This window comes from Trachymyrmex cornetzi, unplaced genomic scaffold (assembly GCF_001594075.2).
Source record: "Trachymyrmex cornetzi isolate Tcor2-1 unplaced genomic scaffold, Tcor1.1 scaffold482, whole genome shotgun sequence".
NCBI lineage: Eukaryota > Metazoa > Arthropoda > Insecta > Hymenoptera > Formicidae > Trachymyrmex > Trachymyrmex cornetzi.
The window spans coordinates 248,236-273,216 of NW_017299641.1; the positions used below are offsets into that span (position 1 = coordinate 248,236).

At 37.7% G+C, this 24,981-nt stretch overlaps 2 protein-coding genes across 8 annotated transcripts in view; one reads left to right on the forward strand and one right to left on the reverse strand.

Annotated features, from left to right (window-relative positions):
* Positions 1-23,875, forward strand: part of beta-Spec (spectrin beta chain) — a 42,691-nt gene extending 18,816 nt beyond the window's left edge. The window contains exons 1-13 of one of the 7 annotated variants that reach the window (XM_018513923.1): positions 6,517-6,574; positions 7,410-7,598; positions 8,434-14,340; positions 14,446-14,537; positions 14,607-14,711; positions 14,916-15,058; positions 15,132-15,184; positions 15,749-15,805; positions 16,722-16,829; positions 18,548-18,694; positions 19,552-19,819; positions 19,905-20,087; positions 22,045-23,875. In XM_018513923.1, coding sequence (XP_018369425.1) covers positions 7,463-7,598; positions 8,434-14,340; positions 14,446-14,537; positions 14,607-14,711; positions 14,916-15,058; positions 15,132-15,184; positions 15,749-15,805; positions 16,722-16,829; positions 18,548-18,694; positions 19,552-19,819; positions 19,905-20,087; positions 22,045-22,048 — 7,203 coding nt within the window. In that variant the 5' untranslated portion in view covers positions 6,517-6,574; positions 7,410-7,462 and the 3' untranslated portion in view covers positions 22,049-23,875. The other 6 variants (XM_018513922.1, XM_018513921.1, XM_018513924.1 and 3 more) reach the window with 6 other exon arrangements.
* Positions 16,836-18,078, reverse strand: LOC108765288 (peroxiredoxin-2-like). Its single transcript, XM_018513928.1, has 2 exons — positions 17,626-18,078; positions 16,836-17,421 (listed from the first exon to the last, which is right to left on the reverse strand). The coding sequence occupies exons 1-2, from the start codon at positions 17,906-17,908 to the stop codon at positions 17,045-17,047; spliced, it is 660 nt and encodes a 219-aa protein (XP_018369430.1). The 5' UTR covers positions 17,909-18,078; the 3' UTR covers positions 16,836-17,044.
* Positions 23,876-24,981: the final 1,106 nt, after the last annotated feature.

A 24,981-nucleotide genomic window follows, 5' to 3' on the forward strand; every position in this document is an offset into this window, starting at 1 on the left:
GCGAGCATTGAAATCTCGTTAGCCGGATGGTGTTCGCAACTTCGGAGGGGTAAAAGGGGCGAGTATGTTGCCGGGAAAACTGGGTCACCATAAGGGCGTTTACCCGCTTTACACCTCCGCAATTCCTCCCCGCTAAAAAACTGCTGCTTACTGCGGTAAGGAATCATTTTGAAGAATACAATCACTGTGGAATCACCGGCGATTCCCTCGCGATTGTATCTCCTACATTGTCTACGACTGTGATTTTAATTCCCCCCAGTTCCTCGATCCACGACAGCAAGTTCGTCGGGTAATAAAACGTCAGAATGATTTAACGATCTAACGCATTGAAACAACTGGAAGTAATTACAAAGCGATTGTTAAACGTGCATGTTTGGTTGAGTTTTTAAAATGGTTTTCGAGCTAATAGACGGAGGAACCTTCTTGGAAACAAACCGGTTGAAAATCGTATAAACCAAATTAATTTCAGTGCCACCCTATACACAAAAAAATATCATTCTGTTGCTATGAAAAGTGATTGTTTAATTTATTGTATTCAAACCTCAAATCTAACTTAACCTAAATTAATCAAATTCTATATTCTGTTAGTTGTTGCCTCTGATGCAATTTTCTCAATCATGTGGCAAAAGCTGATAATTTTTTTTTTTTTAATAAATTTTTTTCGAAAATGCGGCCTCCCTAAATTTGCCATGCATAAATTAGCCTAAGTGCTAATACGTCATTAATTAATCTCGTCAGTTAATATGACATGAATCGCGTCGTTTGCTGTAATGATCTGTACCGTGTTAACGATTTTTCTTGGTATCCTAATTATAATTGTTAAGAATTACGGTTCTTGATGATAACAGTAAGTAATGGCGTTACACAATGTATTTATATTTCCCACGTTTATTATATGCGGGTTATTACAAGTGTTCTTTAATTAAGTCTTCTTTAATTCAGATGCTAACAAATTTTGCTAATGTAATATAGTATATTATTACCAAGGTTGAGAAGTTAAAATAACACGTTACTTGCGTGCAATGAAGTTACAATTAGAGTTATTTTTTTCAGTAACTGTAACTTGACTTCCTTTTTCAATTAGTTACATCTAACAGTAACTTATTTTAGTTACATTTTGTAGAGCAACTAGTAACTATATATACTTTAATAGTTACTTTTATAACACAAAGTGATAAATTATCGCGTCCGCAGGGACTCAGGATAGAGAGTTGCTTTACATCAAACTTATTCGTCAACTATGAGTTGAGAAAAACAAACTAGTTAATAGTTACAAAGTAACTTTTCCAATCTTGATTATTACTGATATTACATGATCGCGTTGCCTTCTCTTTATAACAGACAAAGATCGGCTAATTCAAAGGATATTGAAAGCACAGGCACTTACCATATCATTCATGAATGCTATATTATTGACGATTAAAGCTTGGTCTTAACGATCTCGAGAGACTTAAAGGAAATCTCGCATTCAAAGTGATAAATTGTCACGTTCAGAGCGCGAGGGAATTCGAGCAGCTCAGAATAGGGACTCCAAGGGTTAAAGGTTCAAAACGCAGGGTATCACCTATCCTTCTCCCTTCACCTTATGCAGGTGCTTTCGACGTGTGTACGCCGCGGACACCGGCGCCACGGTGGCTCCGGTGGAAAATCAATAATCCTGGCTATGTATGTGCCTGTGTGTATGCCTGTGTGTGCGAGTGTCGTGTTCATCTTACCTTCGTTCGTTGCGACGAGACGGTGCAGTGGTTCGCTATATCGCATCTTTTTGCGGCGGAGAAGGCGCAACGAACTGTACACAAAAGCACCACTTAATCCATACGATTAGATGACGAATCGGCGAAATGCAGTTCCGCCGTTTATCTCGTCTTGGATTGGACCGACCTAAAGATAGACCGCCGACGCCGAAGAGGTCATCGTTATGCTTATTTGTGCGTGATTTTGTGTGAGCCGCAACAGAATATATCGTAGGAGTCGCGACACGATGTGTAAATATTTTTTTATGAATTTTATTTCTTCATAAAAATCACCATAAAAGGTTTATAAGATGATTTCGAAATTGAGATGATGTGTATTTTAGGATGTATAGATTTAGAAGCTAAGAGAATATGGCTAATTATAAATATCTGACTCCGTTGCTTACGTGGACGATATCGATTTTATGTTTCTGCGATATAATAAGTACTGTACGTCTTGTTGTATAAATTAATATTTAGTGAGGCATTTGACCTCTTCGCAAGAATGAATTGAAAGTAATCATTTGCGATCTAATTCATTTTTCAAAAGTTAAACGAAAAATCAAGAGTTATCGTTTAAGAGATAACGTATTACACATAATATGGAGGTCAAGCAGTCTCGTTATCAAGAGAATTGAAGAAAATTTTTACCTGTATGTGACGAGAGAATTAAAGCTTCAGCATGAGTTGAATGTATTTAAACAACAGAATCCTGCTTCCACGAACGGCATTCGAAGCAGTGTGGAGGCTCGCGGTACATATAGAGACGGCTGTTCTCGTTCTGGTGCACAATGAGCTTCTTGTTTTCCATTTTCGCTTCTTACTTTACCTCGTATTTTATCGAGTTCAATAGAGGGTTCTTCGTGATGACACATACACGCTAAATGTAATTATACGAAAAAAACACTATTAATCTTTGCATTTTTTTTCCAATTCATGGCACAACTTTAAAAAAGAGATTCTTTTAGAAAAAAAACTTTTGGACGTAATGTCTGCATTATTAAAAATATCACCACTATCATAATAGCTAAACAGCAAATTCACGATATAATGAACAGTCACTGCAGCATAAGTAAAATATGTATTTGTGAAACTTTAGCGAGGGAGAATACTGTTATTTTATTTTATAATTTTTTACTTGCAAAGTTATATTTTTCAAACATGCAGGTGTAATGTGTACTGTATTATACTTACATTCAAGGTTGCCACAGACCTGGAAAACCGGGAAAAGTCAAGGAAATTGAAATTGGTCATGGAAACCAGGAAAAGTCAAGGGAAATGTAAAAAGTCTGGAATTTCGAAATTTCCTCACAAAATTTCCTGAAACTGCTCCTATTCTAAATAATTTTTATAATTTTTTAAATATTATATCTGACGTTTATAGTCAAAACTTGTGCACTTTAAACGATTTTAATAAAATAATTAAAATTTATATTTTATTCAGTATTTTTATTTGATCCCTCTTTTTCGTCATAACTGCATTCTTTTTTTCCAAAACTAATTTATTTTATGCTGTGATTTGAATTTGCACTCAAAATTTTGCTATGCTATTAAGCTTTTTTTGCGTTGATTTTAATAATATAGACTAACCTTTTTACAATCCTTGAATCTAAATGTTAAAATTTATATATTTTATATTACTCATGGAAAATTTTCTATTTTTATCTGGAAAACCTAGAAAAGTCAGGGAATTTAAAAATTCATTTTCTGTGGCAACCCTGTTAACATTGTACTCAATAAATTTTAATTAATTAATTTTTAATAAATTAATTGTAATTAAAATTTATTAATTGATATTTTTTGTTACTTATTTTTACAAAAATTGAATTTTATTTAGAAATTGTTTATGTTGTGTAAACTTTTTTGAAAAAGGAGACTATGTTCCGAACTGCTTCTTTTGAAGACAAAACATGTAGAAAGTGCCGCCAGTAAACTTAACCTTCCTCGATTATCGTGTCATTCACTTTGTGATTCATCTCACCCCGCCCACTAGATTCGAAGGCATTAATCTGTATGTATGTTCCCACTACGCCGGCCATTAAGTATGACGGCACTAGCGTAATTGCTCTTAATTCAACGTAAGTGACTGTCCAGACATTTAAGAATGCCATTCATGCTTGCGTTCACCAGGCTTTGGACGTCGCTCGAGGAGAACGCGTCGATTTTGTCGCGATCGGTCTATCGCTTCATCGGTATTATTAACGATCGAGAAAGGATTAGATATGCAAAAAACGCCATGTATCCTAAATTCTCTCTCCTTTTTTTCCTTCGTCAGATAAATAATAAATTCGTAATAGCAAGCAGTGTAATTTTATGCACGCCGATAAACTTCGAGGATGCTTGTTAATTGAAAATGCCAACGTATAGTTACGTAATCGTTAATAAAAATTGTGACATTGTAAAGCGTGTAAAAATATAAGATTTATATAACTATAAATTGTGTATTTTTTTATACGTGTTTGTATAACTTTTGTTGACAGTGCGTTTTTAATTTCAGTAGGATGACGTAATCGTGTTTGCATCCGGCTTTACCATGAAGTTACCCTTCTTAATTTGTCGTTTTCATTACAAGATATCGTATTGTTTTACTCTAGTTCTCTTTGAGCTTCTCGCGCGTCCGATATGCTGTGTTACCTGTGACATTTGGTCCGTTAAAGAAAAAAAGATCAATATCGCTCGCTCGCACAGCTGCAGATGCAACTGTTCATTGCGTTATCGATAACAATTAGTAAATATTGTTTGCAATGGATCGTTATATTATAAATTAGACAATGCGGTTAATTACCCTTCATTTATATATCGTTCTGTTTTAATGTTGATAACGCTGTTCCATACGTGAATTTTGGAAAAATGCGATTACGTAATTAATGCTTATTGATGTTAATTAATGTTTACATGCAAAAGGTCAGTTGTTTTTATTCATATTCACTTTTCCTCTTTTTTCACCAATATATATTTATATTAATTGTAACATGAAGGCAATTGTAGAAATTATTTTTTGGTTTCATATTTCCAATCACAAATTTATAAAATAATTTCCTGCGTGCCAAATACAAAAATTTAGCATGCATTTAAATTATAGAACGCGTACTATTATATTTTGTATTTTGTATTCCGTTATACTGTAAAGTGTATGCAAAATTATGTGTAAAACAGTAAAAATAAAAATTATGTGATTTATGTTTGAAACGTATACACATTTTAGTTATAAATCGTCAATTTTACGTATATTTTTACAGTTTACAAATTAAATTTTTATTTAATAAGTACATTTACCATATTCGCATAAATCTAAATTTTTGATACCCTTCGCAAACCTTTTTACTAATAAAGTAGAAAAAGATAATTGATTCCATTTTTGTATCGATCTTTATTTCTGATGTTCACATTTAAAACATTCACTGAAAAACGTTTGGTAATAGCTACCAAAAGTTGAGTAAAATAATTTCAATTAAACGTTTAATTAATATAATTAAAAATAATTTCACTTTTCTATAAATATTTAGTAATTATCAAACAATTAATTATATTATTGGTGAATATACTTCCTGAACATTTCGAATATTAAAATTATGTTTCAAAGTTATATTAATCAAACATTTGATTGAAGTTATTTTACTTAACATTTTCGTAGATGTTGCATACTCTTTTCATTGTTGAAAGTCTGCTTGGCACGTGCTTCAAGTTTATCGTGTATACAAGCACGATTCCGTGTCGTATGTCGACGTATACGCCAATGCCGACGAGTGTCTACCTTTCCGTTAAGTCACCCTCCTGAGGGAACCAGTGCGACGCCGATGCCGACGATGTGTATTTCGCGTGTGTGACATCATTCGCGTGATGTAATCATCGTATGGTGAGCGAGGCGGTCGCGTCTCCCACGCGGAGGCGAGCGCGGCAACGCTATCTATTAAATGAGCGCACGTATATACCTAAAGACATGTACTTTACAGACGTTAACAGAACATTGCCATCTCCTTGATACCTGGCGACTGCGAAAGCGAACTCAGCGATTAGAGCCATGCAATTATTGTTACAGCGGCCGAAGACAATTTGAAGAACACGAGCATATGGGTATAAAAAAAAAAGAAAAAAACAGACATAAATTCTCGCTAGGAATGATGATTACGACAGAAGATGTTCTTCATCAATGTTTTTATACCATGTGTTGAGCGCATAGAAATTTAAATTAATGTCTTGCAGTAATCGATCGAAAAGGAGATGATTCTTGTGTAAAAATAAATAGAAAACGTAAGAGTTACTGTGTTATCGCGGAACACTCTGTATATAATACGACTTGTGGGTGTTGATTTAAGGAAATATGCCTTATTGAATGATTTAATAATAGATCTGACGCGAAGAATCAGATTGATCACATAGACTAGTCCATGTAAAACAGGCACTGAAGTTATTTATTGCAGCTCTTCTCAAAGCTGATTTATCAGTATTTACTTTCAGATACTAAAGATACTATTTTTGTGATGTGAAAAACAAATTTCTACGTTGTAGTATAGATCGGATCTTAACGCTGAGAGTCGAAGTGAAGAAATGTGCGCGATGTAACTTTAGGCTAACGAAGCGCACTGAAGAAAATGAAAGATCTCTGTATTATGCGTGGGCGTAGACGCACTCGTGCTCTGTTATCGAACAGCATTGCGTAACATTAATCCTCTCGAAGTCCCTATTATTTACCCAATTATTAATCGTTAGACCCGCCGTGCAAGGAGATAAGATTACTCTGCAATTCTTATCTGTATGTACGCGTAGATCGACTGACGTGACAACGCGCTGACCGTAGCTTGCCAAGACACGTTCTGTGCACCGTTTACCATTTACATTGCGTGGGTATAGCAAAAGAAAGAAATTCTTACGATTATTACCACGTCTCTGTTTGCATTTTATGCGTGGTACCGTGTTTCCTAGGTGTGTGCGATTGAAGGTCTCAGATATTCAACATTGAATATTTTCTATATTTTAAATTATAACACGTTCTCTCTAACAACTTTTTAAAGTGAAATCTATCAATAATAATAAAAATAAGCAAGCCCATCAAAGCCAACATCAGTTGTTCGGATGCACAATTTATTTTCGTGTAATTTAACAAATCATATCAAAAATTAATTAATATACGTTTCGATCCCTATTGATAAGGACCCAAAAATAGGGGTCGAAACGTATATTAATTAATTATTGATATGATTTGTTAAATTACACGAAAATAAATTGTGCATCCGAACAACTGATGTTGGCTTTGATGGGCTTGCTTATTTTTATTATTATTGATAGATTCTTTCAAGCCTTTTTTTTTTAGATATAAAGTGAAATCTCTTAAAGATTGAAAATTGTACCACTCTTTTCCAAGAATGGCTCAATTTTCATTCCTTAGAGTGAGATTGTACTCCAAAGAGTTTAAAAAGACTAGATATATAAAGGGTTGTGAAAAATATTTGACATTGAGCATTCAATATCTTCAATCAAGGGTTTAAAAAACATGCATGAAATCAATGGAGACATAATTTTATAAAAATTTATAATATAAATATTATATATTTTATGTGATAGGGATAAAATATATTTTCTAAATATTATGAGAAAGAAAATGGAGAATATATAAATTATCACTTTCAAAAATTCCTCCGATTACACGCATTAATGAATTTACGGTATCATTTTCAGGTGCACCCTTTTTAAGGGTTCGGCAGAAGTGAGCTGTTGGTCTGATTGACAAAATGACGACCGACATCTCGGTGGTGCGCGGGGGTTGGGACCCCACGCTACAACAAGAGATTGTCGACGAGTACGAATACGACGGGGGAAACTCGAGTTCGAGACTTTTCGAACGCTCACGTATCAAGGCGCTAGCTGGTACGGAACTTTATCGATTTTCCTTTTCACACAATTGTTTCATTTATATATATTTTATCACAGTTATCTCTCTCTCTGTCTTTTGCATGCCTTTTACAATTATTATTTTTTTTTTATCAATTTAATAGTATGATTTGTTTTCATTGGTTGGATACTTAAAGCTCATTTCATAACACTGTTCTGTAATAATAATAATAATGAATGACGATGCTATTGGGGTACTATGAATTGTTTTTAGAAAATTGTATGGTTGAGATTATCAAACAACCACATCCTTTTGAGATAATCGTTTTAAGAGTTCGATAACTTCATGAGTTTGTAACAGTTGTTTCTTAGACTAGATTGAACGTGGTTGAGATATGTGTATAACTATCATTGAATATATCTATATTGAATATTATAAAAAGTTAAACTTATTAAGTATACATAATTTAATCGATTAGAATAATATTGATCGTTGTGCAAGTGAGAATATAATAAATATCGGATTATTAACTAAGAATGAATTATGATAAAATTGTGTTTGATCTTCGAGGTAAAGAAACTTTATTAATTATTTAAAATCTGTCTAAATTTAATTATTTTCGGCACAATGTCATATTAAATAATTTAGATACATTTAAAGTAAATTTTTAAAGTTAGCATATATTACGTTCCTATTCTGTAATTCATAACGACAGTAACGATGTCATTACATTGTTATTCCGCAGATTTTATACACGGTAAAAAAAGCTATGCAACGACAACGCTGTCGTTAAAAGTTACAGAATAAGAGCCTTAATGTATATTCATTGACTATTCACTAAAATCACTATTGTGCGATCTTCTTTACCAGGTGAGCGTGAATTAGTGCAAAAGAAGACCTTCCAGAAATGGGTCAACTCCCACTTAGTCCGATGTTCGTGCCGAATCGGCGATCTGTACGTCGATCTGCGAGATGGCAAGATGTTGATAAGGCTGTTAGAGATCTTGTCGGGTGAACGTTTGCCACGTCCTACCAAAGGCAAGATGCGCATCCACTGCCTGGAGAATGTGGAGAAGGCACTGCAATTCCTGCGTGAGCAGAGGGTACATCTGGAGAACATGGGATCCCATGATATTGTCGACGGAAATCCACGTCTGAGCCTGGGTCTCATTTGGACGATAATCTTGCGATTCCAGATTCAGGATATCACGATCGAAGAGACGGATAATCAGGAGACCAAGTCCGCCAAGGACGCGTTATTATTATGGTGTCAGATGAAGACCGCGGGTTATCACAATGTAAACGTAAGAAATTTCACGACATCGTGGCGAGACGGTTTGGCGTTCAATGCGATCATACATAAGCACCGTCCAGATTTGATACAGTTCGAAAAGCTTTCCAAATCGAACGCGATCTATAATCTCAATAATGCCTTCAACGTTGCGGAGGACAAACTCGGTCTCACGAAGCTACTGGATGCCGAGGATATCTTCGTCGATCATCCGGACGAAAAGTCCATCATAACTTATGTCGTCACGTATTATCACTATTTCTCAAAGATGAAACAGGAGACTGTGCAAGGTAAAAGAATTGGCAAAGTGGTCGGTATCGCGATGGAGAACGATCGTATGATACACGAGTATGAGAGCCTCACCAGTGATTTGCTGCGCTGGATCGAGGCCACGATAGAAGCACTTGGTGATCGCAGGTTTGCGAATTCCTTAGTCGGCGTTCAATCACAACTTTCGCAATTCTCGAATTATCGCACAGTAGAGAAACCACCCAAATTTGTGGAAAAGGGTAATCTCGAAGTATTATTGTTTACTCTACAATCGAAGATGCGCGCAAACAATCAGAAACCCTATACGCCCAAAGAGGGCAAAATGATATCCGATATCAACAAGGCATGGGAGAGATTGGAGAAGGCTGAACACGAACGAGAATTGGCCCTGCGCGAGGAACTGATTCGACAAGAAAAGTTGGAGCAGTTGGCAGCTAGATTTAACCGGAAGGCTAGTATGCGTGAGACATGGTTGTCGGAGAATCAGCGGTTAGTGTCGCAAGATAACTTCGGCTTTGATCTCGCTGCCGTAGAAGCTGCTGCGAAGAAGCACGAAGCCATAGAGACTGACATTTTTGCTTATGAAGAACGTGTGCAAGCCGTCATGGCGGTTTCACTGGAGCTCGAGGCGGAGAACTATCACGACATTGAGCGTATCAACGCTCGCAAAGACAACGTGCTACGACTATGGAACTATCTTCTGGAATTGCTGCGTGCTAGGCGGATGCGACTAGAACTTTCCTTGCAGCTACAGCAGAACTTCCAGGAGATGTTGTACATACTGGACAGCATGGAGGAAATCAAGATGCGACTACTGACGGACGATTACGGCAAACATTTGATGGGCGTGGAGGATCTGTTGCAAAAGCACTCTCTCGTCGAAGCGGATATCAATGTGCTCGGCGAGAGAGTCAAGGCTGTTGTTCAACAGAGTCAGAGATTCCTAGAGCATGGAGAAGGCTATCGACCATGCGATCCGGCCATTATCGTCGAGCGCGTGCAACAATTGGAGAACGCGTACGCCGAGTTGGTGCGGTTAGCGATCGAGCGTCGTACCAGGCTCGAGGAATCTCGGAAACTCTGGCAGTTTTATTGGGATATGGCTGATGAGGAGAATTGGATAAAGGAGAATGAACAGATCGTATCCACGGGTGACATTGGTCACGACTTGACTACCATTAACCTGCTGCTGTCCAAGCATAAAGCATTGGAAAACGAGATACAATCACACGAACCGCAGTTGATGTCAGTTGCAGCAGTTGGCGACGAGCTAGTTCGGCAACAACACTTTGGCTCCGATCGTATTCAGGAGAGACTTCAGGAAATTCTCGCTATGTGGAATCATCTGTTGGATCTGGCGGCTTTCAGGAGAAAGCGACTCGTAGAAGCTGTCGATTATCACCAACTTTTCGCAGATGCGGACGACATTGATATCTGGATGTTGGATACTTTGCGACTCGTCTCGTCAGAGGATGTCGGCAGAGACGAGGCAAATGTACAATCGTTGTTGAAGAAACACAAAGATGTAACAGATGAACTTAAAAATTATGCCACTACTATCGATCAACTTCATCAGCAGGCATCAACGTTGGGCGAACAGGACGCAAAATCACCAGAAGTTCTAGAAAGACTGACTTCAATAGATAACAGGTACAAGGAACTCCTTGAGTTAGCCAAGTTGCGTAAGCAGAGACTGCTGGACGCGCTGTCATTGTACAAGGTGTTCAGCGAGACCGACGGAGTCGAACAATGGATCGGCGAAAAGAATAGAATGCTGGATACGATGGTGCCTGTCAAGGATATTGAAGATGTTGAGATCATGAAACACCGCTATAACGGCTTCGAGAAAGAAATGAATGCAAATGCATCCCGCGTCGCCGTGGTTAATCAATTGGCCAGACAATTGCTGCATGTCGAACATCCGAACTCGGAACAGATAATCGCGCGACAAAACGAACTGAACCAGAAGTGGGCCGAGCTGCGCGAGAAGGCGGAGGGCAAACGCGAGGAATTGAACTCCGCACATGGTGTGCAGACGTTCCATATCGAGTGTCGCGAGACTGTGTCCTGGATCGAAGACAAAAAGCGAATCCTGCAGCAGACCGATAGTTTGGAAATGGATTTGACTGGCGTAATGACGCTGCAACGTAGACTGAGCGGTATGGAGCGCGATTTGGCGGCTATTCAGGCCAAATTAGACGCCTTGGAGAAGGAAGCGGAAGTCATACAGAAGGAACATCCGGAGGAGGCTGCGGTGATACGCGAGAGAATTGCGCAGATTCATCTGATTTGGGAGCAGCTGACGCAGATGTTGAAAGAGCGCGATGCCAAGCTCGAGGAGGCAGGAGATCTGCACCGGTTCCTACGCGACCTCGATCATTTCCAGGCGTGGCTCACGAAAACGCAGACCGATGTTGCCAGCGAGGATACGCCGACCAGTCTTGCCGATGCCGAGAAGCTGCTTACACAGCATCAGAACATCAAGGAAGAGATTGACAATTACACCGATGACTACCAGAAGATGATGGAATATGGCGAGCGACTGACGACAGAGGCTGGTGATGGCGACACGCAGTACATGTTCCTGCGTGAGAGACTAAACGCGCTGAAGATGGGCTGGGAGGAATTGCATCAGATGTGGGTGAATCGTCAGAACTTACTATCCAACTCCTTGAATTTACAAGTGTTCGATCGAGATGCGCGTCAAGCGGAGGTGCTCTTATCACAACAGGAACACATTCTTGCCAAGGACGAAACGCCGGCAAATTTCGAACAAGCGGAACACATGATTAAACGACACGAGGCTTTTATGACTACCATGGATGCGAACGATGAGAAAATCAATTCGGTCGTACAGTTTGCTGGACGTTTGGTCGATGAAGGACACTTTGCGGCCGATAAGGTGAAAAAGAAGGCCGAGAACATCAACGATCGTCGACGAATTAATCGCGAGAAGGCTAATCTACTTATGGAGAAACTCAAAGATCAGCTTCAGTTACAGATGTTCCTACAAGATTGCGAGGAACTCGGTGAATGGGTACAGGAGAAACATATCACTGCTCAAGACGAAACATATAGAAGCGCGAAGACTATTCATAGCAAGTGGACTCGTCACCAAGCGTTCGAAGCGGAAATCGCCAGCAACAAAGATCGCTTGCAGCAATTGCAGCAAGCCGCGGACGAATTGATTCAACAAAAACCGGATCTAGCGGAGATTATCAAACCGAAAGTCGCCGAATTGGCGGAACAATTCGTCGAGCTGGAGACCACGACTCACGATAAGGGTGAGCGATTGTTCGATTCGAATCGCGAGGTATTGATACATCAGACCTGTGACGATATCGATTCCTGGATGAACGAACTAGAGAAGCAGATAGAGAGTACCGACACCGGTTCTGACCTGGCGTCTGTGAATATATTGATGCAGAAGCAACAGATGATCGAGACTCAAATGGCGGTGAAAGCGAAACAGGTTACCGAATTGGACAAACAGGCGGAACATTTGCAACGTACAGTACCCGATGATAAAATGGAGGAGATCAAGTGCAAGAAGGAGAAAGTCGCCCAGAGATTCGCTCAGCTCAAGGCACCGCTTGTCGATCGTCAACGGCATCTCGAGAAGAAGAAAGAGGCCTTCCAGTTCCGACGCGACGTCGAGGATGAGAAGCTGTGGATCGCAGAGAAGATGCCGCAAGCAACTAGCACTGAGTACGGAACTTCACTGTTTAACGTTCACATGCTAAAGAAGAAGAATCAGTCATTGCGCACGGAAATTGAAAATCACGAACCCAGGATTAATTTGGTATGTAATAACGGGCAGAAGCTGATTGATGAAGGACACGAGGATAGTCCCGAGTTCCAGAAACTAATATCCGAATTGACGGAGAAATGGCGTGAGCTGAAGGACGCGGTCGATGATAGAAATAAGCATCTGCTGCAGAACGAGAAGGCGCAGCAGTACTTCTTCGATGCCACTGAGGCCGAGTCGTGGATGAGCGAGCAAGAGTTGTACATGATGGTCGAGGATCGTGGTAAGGATGAGATCTCTGCCCAAAATTTGATGAAGAAGCACGAATCGCTTGAACATGCGGTTGAAGATTACGCGGAGACGATCCGCCAACTAGGCGAGACCGCTAGGCAACTAATAAACGATCAACACCCGTTGGCCGATCAGATCGCCGTGAAACAATCGCAGGTAGACAAACTATACGCCGGTCTGAAAGATCTGGCTGGTGAGCGACGAGCCAAACTGGATGAGGCACTCCAATTGTTCATGCTAAATCGAGAAGTCGACGATCTCGAACAATGGATCCAAGAAAGAGAACTGGTCGCCGGTAGTCACGAGCTGGGTCAGGATTACGATCATGTGACGCTATTGTGGGAGAGATTCAAGGAGTTTGCGCGCGATACAGAAGCGATTGGTTCCGAGCGAGTGGAGGCTGTCAATGGTATTGCAGATTCTCTTATCGCCACCGGGCATTCCGATGCGGCAACGATCGCTGAATGGAAGGACGGCTTGAACGAAGTTTGGCAAGACCTGCTGGAACTGATCGAGACCCGCACACAGATGCTGGTGGCCAGTCGGGAGTTGCACAAATTCTTCCACGATTGCAAGGACGTTCTCGGCAGAATCTTAGAGAAACAAAACGCCATGTCCGACGAATTGGGTCGTGATGCTGGTTCGGTGTCCGCCCTTCAACGTAAACACACCAACTTTATTCAGGATCTGTCCACGTTGCAGAATCAAGTATCGCAGATCGAAGAGGAATCCGCCAAACTGCAGGCAAGCTACGCGGGCGACAAAGCGCGTGAGATTACAAATCGTGAGGCCGAGGTCGTAGCAGCGTGGAACAATTTGCAATCGTTATGCGAAGGCAGACGAGCTAAATTGGAGGATACCGGCGATCTCTTCCGATTCTTCAATATGGTCAGGACCTTGATGATCTGGATGGATGATGTTGTGCGCCAGATGAACACGTCTGAAAAACCGCGCGACGTCGCCGGCGTTGAATTACTGATGAACAATCATCAGAGCTTGAAGGCGGAGATTGATGCTAGGGAGGATAATCTAATGGCGTGCATTAATCTCGGAAAAGACCTCTTAGCTAGGAATCATTATGCCAGCACGCAGATAAAGGAGAAATTGGCGACATTAACCGATCACAGAAACGCATTGTTACACCGATGGGAAGAACGTTGGGAGAACCTGCAACTCAGTAAGTTGCACTTGCTATTTAAAAAATGCGTTTTGATCTTGCATACTTGTATAATATATTGTCTATATGATATATTTAATACTCACTTACTTACGTTTGTTATAGTTTTGGAAGTTTACCAATTTGCTCGAGATGCGGCAGTTGCTGAAGCATGGTTAATTGCTCAAGAGCCATATCTTATGAGCCAGGAGCTTGGTGTAAGTAATTAAATTGCAAACACGAATTTTTAATTGAACGTTTTTTTTTTAAACTTGTATTTTTCACAGCATACTATCGACGAAGTTGAGAATTTAATCAAGAAACATGAGGCTTTCGAAAAATCGGCAGCTGCACAAGAAGAAAGGTTTAGTGCCTTGCACCGACTTACTACTGTAAGTAGTTATACGGAAAATCTCTGATTAGATAGCATAATAGGAAAGAATACTTTCTGTTGTGTCGTATGTCGTTTAAATAAGTAAATCTTCCACAGTAAATGTACTGTCGTATTTCCATTATGCCAGAAATTAATACAATTTATAAGGTATAGAATATGAGTTAGCATATAGAAATAAACAATCTTCATATTTTTAATGCAGTTCGAATTGAAAGAGCTAAAGCGACGAGAGCAAGAAAGGGAGGAAGAAGAAAGACGCAGAAGAGAGGAGGCGGCAGCGGCAGAGGCTGCACGTTTGGCCAAGGCGACACCTGTTACTAGTCCAGATGAACCACCTAGCGATAGGTAATACAAATATTTTTGTAATTTGTGTCACAACGTTACACACGATATTATGAATGAATGTTGTTTATTACAGAGCTGAAACTGACGGGGCAACAAGCGGAGAACGTGGAGAAGATGAGGGACACGGTAATATAATTGCATATAATGGATATGTTTTGGGTTTTACTAATCGAACAATCTGTGACAACTTTTCTCGGTACTTACCGCATCTTCTAATTCTGTCTACGGTTTTGTATTCTGTTTGAAGATGCTGATATAGAATAACCGGTATATAACACGCACATTATTTAGAATATAATGTTGAGTGCTTTTTTCTAATAGAATTGTATTTTCGAGTTTGTATTACTATTGATTTGGCGTGGTAATGATTGCGATTGGTAGTAATATTGTAAACTGAAAGAGAAAAAGCGGAACAAGAGTAACGTTTCATCTCTTCTCATGACTAATAATCGCGATGTAGAGTAAAATCTTGCTTTTGACGTAAAATTCAACTCTGATGATTTACGTATTATGAATATGGTTTGTCTGGATAAGCATGTGTGACATCGCTAACAGCACGTTTATTTTTGCCTTTTCCCACCCAAACCCGCCGAAACTTATTCCGATCCGTATCGAATCCGTCCTCCACGTCATCTCATTTTATCCAATCCGAAATGCACCCTAATGCGGCACGGAATGCACGAACCACAGCGGCACATCGCAAGGCTTCTACACGTACACCACAGCCTCAAGACAAACCCAAGGAAGGTGAGTGTTACGCGATATGAAACTTGTCAAAGCGTGAGAATAGACTTCTACATTGAGAACATCTTTCTAATTCCTCCGCAACTCTTTCGAAGCTACAATCTCAAGTGGATCATATCTTGTGTATAGGTTCACATAATTTCATAAACTGGTGATGGATGATCAAGTCACGTCTTCGTAGCAGTATTTAACGACAGCTTTGTTCTTCAGATTTCATGTTAGCGTTAAGTCACACATCGCAATAATCTTACATTTTCCAGCATATTCGTAGCCACGTCGCACTTATCGCTTTCGCATAAATCACTATTTTATTAACTTTTTCTCTAGCAGGTGATGGCCCGTTATTCTGTCCAAGATGTCTCTTCTATCGTCTGACATCGGTTATGTCACGAGAAAACAATTTATCAAACATTTTTTATATTTAACATGCACATGTGTAAAATCACATATAACAGTTTGATACGATGAAATATCAAGCGAAATTCTAATAGTCACAATTTCTGGTCATACTAATCCGTTGTGAACCATTTCATTCATCTGGTAGGTACATTTGTTAACTATACTATATTTCGTTCTCGTCTATCGCATGATTACGTTAAAATATAATGCTTAAATATCTTGTTGGAAGATAAGCACGTTCGAAATCATCTCATTATTCTAAGTCTATAGAAGCACGAAATTGGGTTCTGTCCTTTATGTACATGTTGTATAGGATTTACTTGAATATTCGGACGGTCATACCACTACGAAGAATCATTGGATTCGCGATTAACGTCGAGTTATGCTTTTACGCTAATCATCACAGCAATCGAGTAATTGTTATTGGTATAACCGTGACGAATATATATAACGCATTTAACAAATGATGTATTATCCAAAAAATAATACATAGCATGATTTTGTGATTGGTGTGGTGTAGTGCATGCGCAAAGACCTAGACAGCTGTCTTTCCGGGAAGGAGATGGGACTCAACCTGTCACGCCAACATCTGTGAAAACTCCACCGCATGGTACTCGCACGCCAACAAGTAAGTGTTCGCAAATATTCAAGTCTCAAGCTACATGTGTTGAAAGGTCATTTATTAATATTTCCCGCCATTTAGTTGCCACGATATTATCGTGAGTGATTGTTTCAGTTCAATTAAAGTCTTGAATAATCATTCACTTTGATGTAAACCATATAATTAACAAAAGATTGCGTTCATCACGATTGAGGAATATAAGAATTGACACACAATCGAGATTAAGTCGTGCTGAAATAGTCTGGTTCTTCTCCAAAGGCGTTATTCGTCGGAACTGGTCCATAAGGACATAGACTGCCGTTTTCATCCACAAAGCAACAAGCTTTTATAACTCGCAATACCTCATCCACTGATCGCGGTAGATCTTGGTCGTTTATCGTCACATGGCGTATAATTTGCTGTCTATCTATAACGAATAGAGCTCTGTATGCATACCCTTGTTTCTCGTTTAATACGCCGTAATCCCGCGCTATTTGATGATTCTTATCAGAGAGCAGTGGAATCTTCATTTCGCCCAAGCCTCCTTGTTTACGCGGGGTTGTCACCCACGCAAAGTGTGAGAATTTAGAATCTGTTGAGACTGCTACTACCTCCGAGCCTGGTATAAAACGCAGGAGAATTAATGATAAGTGAAAACGTTATCATATAAATATAAAAACTCGAAACAAAGCAATTTGATGTAAAATAACTCCTTTTCTTTGTAAAATTTTGATTGTTTGACGAATCTTTCTTATTGACTCCGCGTTACTGAAAATTTTATTTATACTGTCATTAAACGGTGAAGAAAAATGTAACTTCGTACCAAGAGCTCGAAATTCGGCAATACGATCGCTAAATTGGATAAGTTCGGTGGGGCACATGAATGAGAAGTCGCACGGATAGAAGAGAAGTATCAGATATTTCCCTGCAAAATGCTGTGACGATAGTTCCTGCATCTTCAGATCGATTATTGCGACAGCCGACCAAGGTGGTGCGGGTCGTGACACCGCTGGTATTAATTGCACCAACGGTGGGCGTGGCGTCTCTGACCTTTCTGCACAACAAGAGTTCATCTCGTGTAATTTTTTACACTTGAATGATAACATCAATTCTTCAAGATTAAGTATTCCACGCTCCTAAGCCGCAAATCATCTTGATCGCGGATACATAAAACCATGGCGCATAAAACCGCCATGCACAAAACTTTTTACGATCGATTTGATTTTTGTTTATCGTCAGACTTCATTGTTCATTCAGTGGCAAGTTTAAAAAAATAAGCACGCTTTGATTTCTCGTTTAAAAAAACTTTTGAAAACTATTGAAATATGTAATAAATATTTATATAAATATAAATTTATAAAATATATATTATGTATGTGTATAATTATAAATAAAAATTATATTTATATTTATACATAAATATACTATATAAATATTTTTTTAATTAACGTAGCTGTTAATGTGATGCGATAAACACACGAAATGTATCTTCTACTTGTTACATACAGTTTGATAAGCGTGCATTGCTCATTTGGCATCTTATGCATGAGCATGTTGCATGTGTGTATCCTCGTATTACCGTATATTCTCTATAGTTAAAAAGCATGGAAAAAAAAGTAACGTGTAACACGTGGATGTAAGGACTATTAGCGGCAAATTGTTTACCTGATACAAATCTCTGCTACAAGCTAAATAACAAAGTAAGTAAGCTAATGAACGTTATGTGTGTTGCGTACATCGTAAAGCTCCGAAAGGAAGTGGCTCCGAGGCTGCAAGGCGTAAGGAACGAAGCCGCAGCAAGTCACCGTTCAGGAGCTTCCGCTGGAGAAAATCCGCCAAGTCGCCAAGTTTAGATCGCAGTGGCGTGAGTGATGATGAGCATAGTATTCCTGGTAAGTGAATGAAAATAAGAGACTTAAACAATCGACAGTAATTACACTTATACGTTGGACGAGTAAAATTTCCTTTTTTTTTGTTACACACTTTCGTCACTCGTGCAATTATATTTTGACTTTGCTTTACATGCGTATATTTACAGCACGAAGTATAAAAACGGATAATCCAGACATGGATGATTGATATTTGAAGATAAATGATGTGTCATTGCTCGAAAAAATCGAAAACATAATATCTGCTATTATAATTTCAATTCACGTTCGTGGAATTCTAAATTACTGTCAAAGTGTTATTTAGGTGGAAGCTGAGATTAAATGGAACCTGGCATTTAATCTCTTTACTAATCAATTATGTTTTGGTTACGTAGGTTTTTAATAATCACTTTATTACCTGCTGTATATTCGAAAAAACAGCTGCATACACCAGTAATTATATGCTGTATGTATAATGGGGAAACACTCTTGAAACTAAATTATATCCTATCATTTATGCGTTACGTCTAACAAATAAAGGAATGAGTAATCGGGGCTTATTTTTGTCCAAGTGCTGTTATAAGCATAAATATACAGTATATGTTGGTTGGAAAGTTCAAACATTAAATAAATGCATTCTTTAAATTAGAATAATGGAAAAAAATTGGTTCGAGAGAATTGTTATAACTGGGTATTCCATTGAATGAATGTTGCGACTAATCCTTCAAAATAATATCACTGATTATTTGCAGCTTCATCATCTACTCGAAGCAAGAGATGCAGGCTGTTTCCTCGTATAAATAATTCATAATTTATCCGAAATATTTTAGTAAATTACTCCTTATTAAACGATGGATAGTAAAATCCGTTATCTTTTCCAGAGCCACGAAGTCCGAGCGACGACGAGTTCGAAGGGCCGTTACAGCGGAAGCACGAGTGGGAAAGTACGACGAAGAAGGCGTCCAATCGCTCCTGGGACAAAGTATACATGGTCGTACGCGGGCAGAGCTTATTTGTATATAAAGATCAGAAGTCGTACAAAGCTTCGCCCGATCAATCGTACAAAGGAGAGGCTCCTCTTGATCTAAGAGGCGCGACTATTACTGTAGCGAGTGATTACACTAAGAAGAAACATGTCTTCCGAGTCAAGTCAGTGCTCGATATTGTTATTATATATTTGCACGTTCTGCGACATTGATGTAGATGTCATTGTAAAGTGTCTTTTTTTTTATAGGTCGCAAAGCGGATCCGACTTCCTGTTCCAGGCCAAAGACGATACCGAAATGAACGACTGGGTATCCGCATTAAATCAAGCGGCACAAGGAACATCAGGTGCAAGCACATCTAGAGCTCACACCTTGCCAGCCCCGACACAAGCCGAAACTAAGCGGCGTAGTTTCTTCACTCTCAAGAAAAAGTAAGTGTTCATTGGGAAATTTTGTTATTGCAATATCGTACACCAGAATTTTAAAATTATATGGATATTTGAACTGAACGCAAGAATTTTAAGCGAATAAATTGTGTAAAAAATTTTACAATGTTGACAAATAAAATATTACTGTCTTACGTCGTAATGAAATTTTAAATCTATGATGGACATCTGATAATGTTGCGAATATTTATATTACGAATTGTGTGAATTATTAAGTTTTGCAGCGTTTTAAATCAAGACGTGTACTCTTGTATATAAGATGTCTGTTAATTTGTTATTATCATTGCTTCATCCTTTCGAACACGTCCCGATGAAATTGATAGAGAATATTCTGTTAGCAATAAAAAAAATACGCGTTTATCATCTTCCATCACTTTACTTCCCTTTAACAACATTCCTCATATTCCATTTTATAACATTAATTTTTCTTTTCGAAACAATCTTTCTTTTCTCATCGATTCATCTGTTTGAAATATTATTTCAATCAATCATTAAACGACACGAGCAATGTTTTACTTGATTACCGTAGAGAACATTATTCATCGTTATCATTCTCGAGTGACGGACGATCATCTCGTAAAGCATAAGCCAATGATTCGAGAAGATGCGCGCCCTCACTCCACATCATACGAAATTCCATCCGTCGTTCCTATCGCATTCGATCATATTGCATTTATCATATTTTAGAAAAGCCAAAAAGTAGAAAGCGAAACCAATGAACGTATGAAACAGTACACAATTGGAACAACATTTAGAAATGCGGTGAGTCGCACACACAATCCTCTAGATCATTCTACCGTCGTACACTATTGCACGATTATAATCGATCATCATTCCAATTTTTTTTCTTTTTTTATTTGGTCTTTCGTTATTATTAGCTTCTGAAAATACAACAGGAATGTTCTTCCAATTGTGAATGCGGAATGATTACATAAAAATTCTCTGAAACGAGAGGATTTGGATGAGTGTAGAGCTTTCTGTGTTTCGCCAACAAATCTTGCAACAAAGTGCTTAAGCGATACGCAACAAGAATAATCATAATTGGAGAGATTCTATGTTGATGTAAATTTCTGCAGAGAGTCTACCATCTAAAGATTCTCGTGTAGTAATGGCGGATATGTGAAACGCAATTGTTCTCTACACCGCATCGTTCGACATCTACGTAAATAGGTGCTTTTTAATATGCATATATATATATATATATATCTATCCGCTTTAATTTTGAATACTTTTTTTATTTCGCATAAGATAGTGTGTTATGTAGATACTCAGATTATTGTGTATCATTGTCAAGTTCTATATTGTAGCAATGTTCAACCACCCGCTTCTGACATCGTCATTTATTCTTCACGCTTTTCTGCTATCAGAATATTCCCAGGAACTTTTATCGTAGAGGTAACCGATCGTCCGTGTGTCTACTTTCAGACACATGCAAGACACATATTTTATAATATGTGGCTTTTTAAAGACGGAATATTTGCTATTTTTATATATTAGTTATAAGTGACATATAATTGTTTATGATGCGTTGAAATTCTTATATAGTAGCATTCTTCTTGTGTAACATGTATTCCACAAATAATAGTGTATAAATGCATAAGCTGCAATAATTGAAAGTAGAAAAAGTATAACGAATTTTTTTTTTTTAAGTCTTGAGCGATTACTTATTGTCAATTATTGTGATTTATCTTATTTAAAATTTTTGCTAATATTAAACTTTATTTAACGCAACTCATTAAATATCTTGAAAAATTGTAAAACGCATTTTAATGATTTGTGTACAAGGATTTTAATTTCCTATAGTATACCCTTTCTCTTGTAAGCTCGTCGTCGTATATATAATTGGACTAAATTGTAATACAAGAACAGTAATTGGAAGTGACAGTTATTGGTTGTCATAATGATAAAATAATTATCACCTTTCACGTTTACTAATTTTCAGCTAAACTGGAGCAGTGAAGTACGGTGTAAAGCCGCTCGTAATGCGTCTGCACAACATCGTGTTTATCAGAAATGTTTCGTCGCTCTACATGGTTAAAGCAACGCTAATATAAAATTAGAAGACATGGCCACGGTGTATTGAAATGAATTGAAGGACGGATTGAATGCGGGTCTTTGAAAACGCCTACTTTCGAAGAACGGAGATATTTAACGGTTATATGTTGATATTTACAAGTGTAGGCTATTGAAAGTCTAATTAAATTTAGTTCTTCAATGAATTTTGGACACTTTGCAATATTGCTAGTTGAAGGACAAGCGACATTTTTCATGTCCCACGTTAGCGTGATCAGACTTTTGACACGGGATTTAATTCTATTACATTTTGCGTATATATTGTCACGCATTAAAATGCACGATCATTTCTTTGTCGCGGAAACAGTGAAATAAATGATGTCTTCTTTGTGGTACAAAGTATTTTATAAGTTGCTGTGATGTTTTTACATTCAGCAATCCTTTAAGAACGTAATTCGATAGAAGACGGATTCGATCTTGTTGTGTCTGTAAAGAACGTGGATTGGAGGAGATATATCTTGGTCCATGATTTATGATGATTTTTATAATTATTCTATATGATGAGTTCTGATTTTTAACGTCTTTTAATGCATTTTATTGCATTTCATGCGAGTTCTCGCGTTACAGAGTAGATATAATCTCCGACAATATATTAAAAGAGGGTGAAAACGATTCCAGCCGTGCTGATCGCTTAGGATATATCGCTTTCATTATCATATTATCGCACCGCAGTATTTTACTTGACTTCTTTTCCTGCAAACGTATCTGTTTGCGTTCGGATGACTGCCATATATTTTAAGAGCCACACTAACTTGGGACATAATATTATATAACTAGCTTTTAACAAATTGTTAAATATGCAGCGCCCTAAGGGAATATCGCATTGAAGAATTATAAAGAAAATGTAACGCTAACAAGAGAGAGTTTCCTCCCTTCCCTTATCCCTTCCCCCTTACACGATTCCATATATCACACAATTCTGCAAGAGTATTTAAAATCTTTGGACTCGCGTAAATGATATACAGTTTGTATTAAGTGAGCGCTTACGGTAAATTATTATAGCCGTGTTATATCATTGTTGCGAATCACTTGTATATCTCACTTGATTCCGACTCGACATTTGGCGTGACATGTGGACTATACTATTACTCTTTTGTAATTGTTAATTTTCTTTTTTTAATATTTATCATGCTCATCTTGTTTTTTTTCTTTTTAGAGTATAAAGATTCTTTATTGGGAAGTTCTGAGAACTTCTTCGCTTTGAAAAAATTTTTAGTTTAGTACACTTCATAGGAACTATAATAATTTTTGGTAACGTGCAAGAAAAATGTTACATTTTATTCGTTTCTCGGCTCGATGCGACTCGATCAATCAATCGGTCCGGTGTGTACTTTGATCCTTCGAAACGTAATCTGCGATAGTCTCCTCAACTGTATGACTCATGTCGAATATTTGGGATATTTAAGTTCATATAGTATAAAAATTGTATTGTCAGCTAAGCTTACTAAAAGATTTGTATATACGAAGCTATATACACACACACATACAGACACACACATACATTATGTCCGTCATGAGAATAATTCTAATCAAAACGATCGTACACCCGCTTTTATAATTTCATGCATGTGCATTTACAATTAGCGAAGAACGTTGAATATCAGAGTCGCATTGCTAAGCAAACACAACATTTGGTATGTCATAGCTATGTGTTTTATATATAAATATATCTCTATAAATATATAAATACAGAACGATGAAGAGCATTAAATTATAAGAAATAAAAATTATTATAATAGATAATATATATATATATATATATATAAAATAATTGTCGAATTTTTGACATGGTGATTCTTTTCGTTTTAAAACGAAACCTGTCCTCCATATGTTCTTAACAAGAAAAACATCCGTTTAGTGTTTTCAAGATAATTATATTATCAGTGATTATCAGTAAGATTAAATAAAAATTTCTTCGAGCATTCACGTAACGGGATCGCTTTAACACGAAAAGAATGTGCAATATGCATCATTAAATACTCGCTTAAATTAAATGTTTGGTTGTATATTTCAGATTGTTATTCTTTCGATATGTTAAAACGCATTTGCGGCACAATATCTTTCTTCAGCGAAAAGAATACTTGTTTCCCCTTCATAGCTAACATTATATCGTATTATTGGCTCTATTGGTTTCATCTTCGCTTGTAAAACGGATTTGATACTCTCGCTTCATTCCTATCATTGTCATCGTGCGAGACACGAAAATGTAATTGTACGCGCCGATTACTTTACTCTCAAACTTCGTTAAGGTCAACGTGTAATTTTTTAATGTGCCTTTTTACAGCTTCGTTGAGAAATAAAATGCGATCAAATATCAAGCGTGATTGGTCCTAGCAGAAAGACCGTATAATAAGGATTCGACAGGCACGAGCAAACGTTCGTGAATCGAAGAAGTGAATCATGCAGTCGTCTCGTGAACATCCGTTCTCCTCCCAATTCTTTCTATAATATTTCTTGCGAGCCGATCACTATCAGTCATGATCCAGATTAAGCGAATGAACTCGAACGAATAAAGGAGATCTAATTTCGAATCCTGGCCTGAGATGATGTTTTTCAATAAATTCTCTACAGTATTTTGAAGATGCTCATTAGCAACAGCAATATTAAATTATGTATCAATTTAATTTGTAATATTTATACGTACTCTAGCTTCAGTTTATAGAACTATGTTTCAAAACCGGCAAATAATCGGCAGTTTAAACTGGAATAAAATTTACGGTATGTTATAAAAATGGTAATATTACATTATATTATAAAAAGTTACACAAAAATATTATTAGGCATCTATTTTGAATATTATCTTATT